Source organism: Morone saxatilis, unplaced genomic scaffold, assembly GCF_004916995.1.
Source record: "Morone saxatilis isolate NCDOM2014 unplaced genomic scaffold, NCSU_SB_2.0 Contig3, whole genome shotgun sequence".
Classification (NCBI taxonomy): Eukaryota; Metazoa; Chordata; class Actinopteri; family Moronidae; genus Morone; species Morone saxatilis.
In genome coordinates this window covers 11,279,434-11,288,905 of record NW_023339873.1, presented here as the reverse complement: position 1 = coordinate 11,288,905, position 9,472 = coordinate 11,279,434, and the positions used below count along the sequence as shown (strand labels likewise).

Here is a 9,472-nt window from a genome sequence, read left to right as displayed (position 1 = left end):
AGAAATTAATGTTATTTATTCATTTATTTTAGGCAACCATACCGCCCAATATTTGACCTTAATTGCCGTTGTGTTTTTGAAAAGTCACATAGTAAAAGCTCAGGTGTAACAGCGATACTCATTTAATCTTTTTGTTTCATACTGTTTCCAATACTGTGCAGGGCTCATTTGTATGGCTTCCTGGGACACTTGTTAATGATATACTTTCACCTGTTTTCCTCTGCTTTGATTAAAAATGTTTGCTCTCAAGTCTATAAGGCTTTATAAACTTGAAAATGCATACTGGTCTGTTTGTTAGAACCTGACATATCATGACTATACTTTGTACTGTATTCCTTATAGAGGACTGTCATTTTCAAAGATATATATACACACATAGATAAGTTATATACTTATTATTCCTCAAAGTGTTTTTTTTTTTTTAACCAAGGACATGAACATAGTAACAAACACAAACACAAATGAAGAGCATCAAAGATCTGCTGCCAGACTGAATCAAACACAAGCCAATTTGCATCTCATGAAGATTTTATCCAAAGAGTAAGACACAGATAGAAATCAAAAACTTTATTACAAAAATAAGTTACACTCACCTCCATTTTACAGTATAAAACAATTTATTTGCAGGAATGCAAAAAACGTTGTTGGCCACCAACAATAGTTTAAAACTGCTAACATCTTTTTTTCAAAAGGTGGTTGTTATGATTTTATTGAGGGAGTTAACTGTGTAGAAAACTGGGATTGAAGAGCAGTTTCCTTTTTGCTATACCCGGAAATAGAAATCATTCACTGCAGTATCCCTTCTACCACTATGCGACTATGATCCCTCACCAAATCATGGCAGCTAACATCAGGCACACATGCTCAGTGGCTGGGCAATATGGCAATTCAGTCATCCATCAAGATTAACTCAAAAGATCCTCTACATAGTTGCTGTCTTTGGGAGCTGGGAGGGGATCATTCAAGATTAACATGATTTTACATGATGAAGGATTGGATTAGGTCGTTTTACATTATTCTGACATTGTTTGAAAATGTACTGTCTCAATATAAAAACAAACCCACTGGAATAATACAGTGGCACAAAAGGGACACTGCAGGGCTTTATTTTTGTTTTTCATTTTTTTAATCAAAGGCAGTTGGATGCCTGTGATGTTGAAGCCTTTACAAAAGTAACATTTTATCCGAAAAACTATACAACCAGTAACTACATACTCTGAAGAAGCAAGGCGGCTAATTCAGTTCAAAATAGGATAAAAGCAGGGCTTGTTCAGACTCATCATATGAGATTGTTTTGCATGCCCAGTTTGACTGTTTGCAGTGTCAGAGCTGCAGTCGAAATGACTATATTACATTAAGTACATCGTTTTTGCGCTGCAGCTCTTGTGCATATTTTGTATGAAAACAAGCCCTGCTTTCATCAATATAGTTTCCCTATTTACAGTACAGGCCGGGTAGTTTAGTCCTCTGTACTGAGGTAGTCAACCAACCCTTTAAAAGACAAGTTCTGAAAAGAACCACTTTCCTGGAATGCCTGACTTATCCATGCCAGGTGGGTACACCCTAAAAACCTGCAAATGTTCTCTGTCAAACATCCAGATCAAAAGATTAAGATTAACATGGATATTCCGACACGATAAAAATTGCGATTAGCACAAAAATATACAATAGCATCAAGCTCCTTTGAGCCACTTCAAACCTAAGAACTTAAAAAGTGCAAATTCTTCAATAATTATTTAAAAAAAATGGCATGTTCAGGGACAGGGAAGGGGTAGATTGTAAGGGCAATACATAAAGCCCTGTTTATCAGGGCTGGGTACAAGGGCTCGGGGCAAAAGAGGCTGTGGCGAGTATTTCAGAATCCTCCGGTCATCTTTTTAAGGTGGCAGTTTCAGAAATAAATGAGAAAAAAAAAAAAAAAAAACAAAACAGGGGGAGATGCTTCTTCTGTAAGGCTGGAATATCATTGGACCTTTTTGTCGTGCTCTTTTTTTCTTTAACATCCATTGCAGCTTACGGTGTAACCCCACACATCAAGTCAGTATCCACTGTGACAGGTCAGGACCGCCCTCGGCCCCTTTTCCCTGCTGGACCAATGAGAGAAGAGATAAAATTAGTACAGTATTTTGGAGCTATATATATAAAAAAAAGAATAAAAATCTACACACCCATGCCGCGCACACAGCCATCAATTAGCATACCAACTGATTAATAAAATTTCATAAAACTTAAGACTGTTCTGCCACTAGGGTGGGCTCCAAGCTGGCCTCCTTAAAAATATAGTACGTTGTGAATGACCTTTGTCTGCTGGCAAACAAGCTGACTGCTCTGAAAGATGACACCTGTCAGGGGTTAGTGCTGAGGCCAATAAGCAGGTGTAATCTTTTTTTTTGGTGCAGCCTTACAATCATTCCCAACATCATTTCAAGAATTTCATACTTCCAATTTTCCCCAACTATAGCACCTTTCGTTTGTTTATCTTCTATACCACTTCCATTGACTTCATTGCCTCTGAACTGGGTGCTTTGACAACTGGCCCACAACATATGCTGACACCAAGCCAAGTGGTTGTTTTTACTGTGATATTCTAGACTTCTACAACAGCACTGACTCAAAATAAACTGAGCCACGTAGCAAGTCCTTTTACCCTAGTGAGCTGTAATGATCTGGAACAGAAAAAAAAAAAATGAAGTGTTATTAGTCACCTCTGTGTGACTAATTTGATTTTAGCCACTTTAAAAACCGTTTCACACAAAGTTTTAAATGTACCTCTGCTTGTTCCAGGGCCTCCTCGCTGGGAGAAGCCCAACCGGCCTCTCGGTGTGATGGCACCGCGGCCCCTGGTCTGACTAGCACCGCCACGCACTCCTCCCCTCCCGCCTCGTCCTCTCCCGGAGCCCTGGAAGTCATCGTAGCCGTAGTACGGGTCATCATAGCCGCCCCGGTAGTTGTGGTAGTCGTATCCGTAGTAATCGTAATAGTCTTCATAGCCGTAATAGTCAGGAGGGTAAGAATAACCTCCCCGTCCACCTCGGCCTCGGCCTCTTGTGGGTGGTGGCATGTGGGGAGGGCCGTAGTAATAGTATTCATCATACCTGAAAGAGGATGCACAGACTCAACATAAACATGGCATCTTGCCTAATACCAATTTAAATTTGATAACTGCACAGCTGAGAGGTCATAGTTTTGCATTGTTCTCGCTTACATTTGTGTTTTAGCGGCTTGTCTCTGGGCTTTGCGCTCTTTCCTCTTCTGGTCAGGGGGCTTGGCGAAGACTATTTCAATGTGCTCTCCCTCAAGGTCTTTGCCATTGAGATCAGCCAAAGCCTGTGAATTTGAATTTGGGCAGGATAATTAAATTATGTGTTCACTGCAATTACAACAAATTTAAGTTTTAAGTCAATGATAAGTATCTTGTATGTCTGCGCAGGGAGTTTTGTAATCTGTACCTTCACAGCACCATCTCTTTCCTCGAAGTGGATGAAAGCATAATCTTTCAGTTTCTTCACACGCTCCAGCTTGCCGAACTGACTGAAGGCCTTTTCAAGTATCTCCTCTGTGACAGTACTAGCCAAGTTCCTCACAAACAGCACCTTGACCTGTCAATGGAAACACATGGTTCAGGTTCTCAGTAAATACAACTGCAGGAGACAACAAAAACAACAAAACTAACTTTGGTCAGACATAAACTTAACAGCGTGCTGCTGATGACCTCTGGCCCTGTGCCTTACCTTGGCCATGACCTCAGGGTCTGGGTCCTCGATGGGATCAGCCCACTCCACGGTGACCACATTTCCCCACACCTTCACCTTGCCACTCATCAGCCGGCGGCGGGCCTGAGCCGCCGTTTTGTGGTCTTCATACTCAAGGAAGCAAAAGCCCCGATTCTTCTTCTTGTCGTCTGGCTGGTGGTACAATATGACATCATTTAGACCCTCTGTAGAGACAGGAAACAGGGGAGAGAGGTGAAGAAAAGGAAGCAGGTGGTTAACTGGAGTTATTCAATAGATATCAATTTTGTCACTTATGAGAAACACGCAACCTTAAGCGCAGAAAATGATGTCTGATTTTAAAAAACTGAGCTTATTACATTAAGTGTCCAGTCAGATCTTAGCGGTAAAGCGTCATAGTAACCTAAGTCACTCCAGCTTACTAATGAGGTCATCATTTGGACACAAACAGGAAATACCTGTCAGATCTTATCCCACTCTTAAACGCACAACACACCTAACCAAATTTGTCCAACAGGTAAAAAATAAAATATTAAAATGTAGGAGCGAAGCCATTTCATATACAGAACGAGAGATCACAGGATGGTTCTGACTCACCTGTGACTTTTGCAAATTCTTCAACAATCTGCTCTTTTGTTTTACTCTTGGGGATGGAGCCAACAAACAGTCTATTATTGGCCACAGAGATGCACACACCGATGTGTTTACCCGGTCGAATTTCATTGTTGTTGCACTGCAAAAGGATGGAGGATAGTGTAAATAACAGAAGAAAATAAAAAAGCGTCAGAATCGACATTATGAGGAGTTTGGGCAACTTGTTAGAATATTTCACCTCCTAATTCACTATTAGCAGATGTGTTTCTAATAAGTATACATTTTTAATATATCCCAAGAACATTGTATGCTACATTAGCTTACTTTTTATCAAGACTAAATCCTATTTTCTGTGTTTTGACCAACAACTCCAGTCAGTCATCTTTCTGGTCATACTTGCAGTAGAATGGGCATACCAATTTGACAGCCTGCTGTGCAGCTTCTTTAGTGCAGAAAGTGACAAAGGCGTAGCCTCTGTTCAGGCCACTGAGAGGATCCATCATCAGGCGCAAGTCCCAGATGGGGCCAGCTTTCTCAAACAGCGGAACCAGCTCATCCTCAAAAAGGTCTCTGGGGATTTTGCCTACAAATATCTGCCAGGTTGAGAGGAAAGAGAAATACGCAGGAGCAACTATTTAATTTGACATGTAGGTAGGTAAAGACAAGAGATATGTGGCATTTAGGTAAAAGGTATCCCGTCAGCTCTTAGCGGTAAATTATCATTGTAACCATGGTCACTACAGAAAATAATAAAAAGTTTCATCATTAGGACACCGTATGACACCTGAATGCACCTGGCCCAAAACTTACAACCAAATAAAACAGTCAAAGTATATAAAAGTGCATTTTAACTTTAATGAACGGTACACCTTAAAGAAGGTAGCAAGTTTTGTACCTCTGTACCGATGGTTGGCTGTGCTCCTGAGTGGGCGGACTCTGGTGGCGGACCGCCATACTTCCTCTGGCCTGTTGTCACATCAAGTGTGTAGCCAGTCCTCTCCAGCAGAGCCTGAGAAGAAAACATGGAAAAGAAATGAGGATACTGATTTATTTGTCTCTACATAGGTTTCACAGTAAATGCACATTAAAAACATCTAAGAAAGAACACAAACGGCATACTGGTTACAGAGATGAACTATAGTTTTACACTCAAAATCATTGCAACAGCATTCACACACTGTCCAACTGTTACAGCAAAAAAAAAATTGAACATTGGATGAGTTCTCACTTTGATTTTGGCTTCATCTGGTCCTTTATTGGTGTCTGACACTTTGGTCCCTTGTTTCTCTCTCTGTCTGTATGTCTTCATCACGCCACAAAGAAAGGCACTTTTGTTCTGGAAGAAAAAAAAAAATACAATCACTAGTTACTATTGAACAATAACTAAAAACAACATCATTAGGACAACTGCTGATTCCTAGTTCTACAGAAAAAAAGAATAACATTTTACAGAAGAGTCCATCTTGTAGATAAGATCAATTATAGCTAAAAGCTATTGTGCAACCACAGCTACATAATGCCATTATACATTAGCCTGCACAGAGAACCATCATGCACTTTGTATGAAGGCATCAGAGTCCAAGTTATCTAAACAATACACAAAGAGTGCCACAAGCATACCTGAACATGTGAGAGGTCACTGTCCTTAAATTGCAAAAGAACTTGCAAAGCACCTTCCTCGTTGAATTCTTTCAGAGCCTCAATTGCTCGATCATCTAAGTCACTGTGTGACACCAAACCTGGAGGAGGGGGGGACAACAGAGAGAGAAATGATGAGCTACTAATGAGACAGACTGACAAAGTTTTTAGTACTACCTTCTCATTCAAACACAGAGATCCAAGTACAACTGGAATGATTAAGAAGCCCTTACATGAGAGTCATTGTGTATGAAAAATATCTTTTAAAACTGTGAAATGCATTAATAATGATTACTACAATTACGAGTGAGGGGCAGGAGCAGCCTTATCTAATGGAGCTGCATTCAGTAGTCGGGCTGCACTTTACTCTCCAACCAGCACGTTTTTGCAGAACTAATCACAACAGATGTGACAGTGCAACTCGATATGCCAGTGCCCCTCTTTACTGTGGCTGGGAGGTTCTAATGAGCCGGTCTGCATTCTCCTCTATGGAGGGGCCATCACCTGTCCCAGGCCGCCACACACCAGACAGCTGCTGCCATTGTTTCTGTCTCGGTCCCATCTGGCTGAAAAGACCAGACCACTACTTTTCTAGATCTGACCGACCAAACAAGTCCTAAAATGACCCCAAAACTTAAGCTCTGCAGCTCACCCCGTACAAACTTGTAAAGATCTGAACCAATGCAACAGATACTTAAGCTGTAGCTGACATAATACTTACACCTATTCAGCTCTCTGCACTAACTTTATGGGATGCGGAGAAACTTCATAGAAATGAATGGAGAGACTGGACAGGCTCACCAAGACACTCCCAGGGAGAGGAATATTAGTTCGCCCTGACACCAGTGATCATGCAACCATGTTGGGAATGCAAATGCTGCAATCATTTACACATTTTCACATTAGTAATGTGTACTTTAATATTTTGTAGCACTGCAGTACCCATTTTGGTAGGAAACCACAAAAAGTTGCTTCAGGATCCCAATTCCCCCATTCAAAAAGGTGATAAAATGACAATACATGCAAGAAATTGGTAAACATAGAAAATTGCATATTTGGATATGCAAGTATATTCATTGTGCCTTACCTGCTATGTAAATTTCATCTAGTTTTTCAGCAACTTTCTGTGGTAAACCAGCTTCTAATAAAGTCTGGAAGTGCTCAGAATGGGTAACTGCAGCAGAGGTGTCCATTGGTTCTTCTGGACCATTTCCATTAATATGTTCTGTGGCCATGTCTCCAGAAATCTGTGCAAATGCAATGAGCCAAATTAATCCTGGGTCAAGGGCAAGACTCTGGATGTGTTCAGAAAAGTGCAAAGTCTCAGACTTATCAAGAAAATAGTTTAAAAAAAAAACACAAAAAATGGTTTGACCATTTATGATCTTGGATACAGGATGTTTTTTTTTAAATATATATTTAAGCACAAATCATCATTAAACAGTCAATGGCATTGTGTTCAAAATAAGTTATCATGGTTATGTGGTCTTTCAGTCTGGAGACTTTTCACTATCCTGAGTTAACACTTGCAGCTCTCAGCTTGTGTGAGGTAGAAGCCCAGAAACCAGGCAGTTGACAGACAATGCACACACCAAATCCCCCACAATAATCAATTGAATGACATCTTGTAAAAACAGTGAAAACTACTGGGTTCGTGTCCATGTGGCAGTATTTTCCATTCTGGTTTGCTCTGAGCTAACAAGTTTGTGCAAATGGAGCCAAGTCCACTTGCTAACGCCTGCATCGCAGCCCTCTTGGTCGCTGCTGGTGCGGAATCCTGGTCTGCTTTGGTCTCTAAATTACATGTTAGCTTACCTTCTCACTGCTGACTTCAGCACAGGCTAGATAGCTGATACACGTGTTTCATCAGAGAGTGCGCCCCGGTTTCCGGTGGCTGACCAAGTATGCACCCTTTAGCATTTAGTTTGACACTTTGACAGCACATATTGTGACACTGAAGGTAAATACCCCGGTTATCACGTTGGTAGCCCACCCGACCATTACCGCCCATGTGTTTGAGAGTCACCCACGGAAACGGAGGCATGAAGTAGTAATGTTAACAGAACAATTTATCAGCTCTCTGTTCACATTACTGAATCCGGCAACGCTGGACTCAGGAAAACGTGGACGGCAATCTCCGGCTTTGGCCTTGCGTTAACTTCGCCATTGTTCCCCTGCACATATATCACACAACCTTTATCATCTTTATTCATCTTGTAGTGTCTGCGAATAATCTCATGTCGGCAAGCACGTGCTTTCTCTTGGGTTAAAAACATTTCTACCACGTTAAAAGTAACTATAAAACCCGCGGTGCCTCACAGCGTGGATTTGTGAATCTACAACACTTACAGATGTTTTGGAGTTCATGATTTTTGGTCCGACGTTAACAATAAGGTTGGATTTAGCGGGGAGGGACTCACTCGCACACGTTGAGGCTAACTAGCTAGCGGGCTAGTTTGCAGCGCTAAATGCTTTAGCACTGGAGCTAACGAGGGAGCTTCATCGGGACAATAACATGACGCGCCAGTGTTTATTTTATATGAATGCATTTGCGTTTAGTGTTTGAGTGGGCAGGAAGCATGCCACTCAGTGCAGTAGTAACGCGGGATCGAGCGTTCTGGCTTTTGCCCGCTAGCCGCTGTTAGCACACGATGACAATGAGCATGTCACTTCCACGATCTGTCAAAATAGGCTAACTTGAGCTAGCATGCTAATTCGAAGGGAATTTCAGTGAGGCCATTGTTACAACGTCATTAGTCGGTACGGACTCCGCCGATTGCCGAAGTGTGGCTTTAAAATGTAATCAGATTCATCGAGGCCTAGAGAGCTAGAGCGTTAGCCCGCTGGATGCGTGGTTTGTCAACGTGCCGCCATATAGGAAGAGTCCATTTTCAAAAAGCCGGTCTGGAGAACTCGTTCCCAACCACCACCAGTTTCCACATTGTTTCAAACAGCACCACACGGTTCACACTTTTTACCAATCAATTAGGCAACAATCACGTGACCAATTAGTAGCATTCGCCCTACCTGCCGCTGGATCACCAACGCGTATGGTGTTGATTATTTAGGAAGATAAATGTGATATTTAAAAGACAGAAAAAGTGTAAAACTCCCGGCACTGATCCGGCTTCAGTCATTCACTCTTGATGATGTAAAATGGCTGCCACGTTCACGCCTCGAGTTTTGTCTCGTCGATGGGGTTTCTTGGACAGCCCTGCACGGGCTTGCCTTGTATGCATTTTACAGAAGAGCAGGTCATCCACAGCATCCATCATAATTACTAACGATGAGTAATTTCACGACAACAGCGCCGTTTATTTGACGCATACGTGTGTTGGCTAATAGAACCGTTAAATGTTTAGTTACGGAACGGAAACGCTGAGTAAAAGCCAGCAATAAACTTATATTCAAAAGTAAATACTGAAATTAAAACAAGAATATACAACAATGAAATCAATTAGCATACTATTAATAATTTACTAATAATACACAAACAATAGTAGCCTAAT

At 41.4% G+C, this 9,472-nt stretch overlaps 1 protein-coding gene across 3 annotated transcripts; it reads right to left on the bottom strand.

Annotated features, from left to right (window-relative positions):
• Positions 1-552: 552 nt before the first annotated feature.
• Positions 553-9,149, bottom strand: LOC118337426 (heterogeneous nuclear ribonucleoprotein Q). 3 transcript variants are annotated; one of them, XM_035674418.1, is made up of 13 exons: positions 8,991-9,149; positions 7,051-7,210; positions 5,946-6,064; positions 5,554-5,661; positions 5,221-5,334; positions 4,742-4,918; positions 4,329-4,464; positions 3,732-3,937; positions 3,450-3,599; positions 3,206-3,327; positions 2,770-3,095; positions 2,648-2,666; positions 553-2,087 (listed from the first exon to the last, which is right to left on the bottom strand). In XM_035674418.1, exons 2-13 carry the CDS (start codon positions 7,196-7,198, stop codon positions 2,039-2,041), a joined length of 1,674 nt encoding a protein of 557 aa, XP_035530311.1. In that variant the 5' UTR covers positions 7,199-7,210; positions 8,991-9,149; the 3' UTR covers positions 553-2,038. The 3 variants fall into 3 exon arrangements, with proteins under 3 accessions (XP_035530311.1, XP_035530312.1, XP_035530313.1); XM_035674419.1 differs by lacking the exon at positions 2,648-2,666; XM_035674420.1 differs by lacking the exon at positions 7,051-7,210 and having other exon boundaries at positions 8,991-9,142.
• Positions 9,150-9,472: the final 323 nt, after the last annotated feature.

Excerpts from the sequence above, each read along its gene's own strand:
- LOC118337426 (XM_035674418.1), bottom strand. The coding sequence starts at position 7,198 with ATGGCCACAGAACATATTAATGGAAATGGTCCAGAAGAACCAATGGAC. Across the intron at positions 5,335-5,553 it reads CAGATGAAGCCAAAATCAAA|GCTCTGCTGGAGAGGACTGG; the intron begins GTGAGAACTCAT and ends TTTTCTTCTCAG. Across the intron at positions 4,465-4,741 it reads CACAGCAGGCTGTCAAATTG|TGCAACAACAATGAAATTCG; the intron begins GTATGCCCATTC and ends ATCCTTTTGCAG.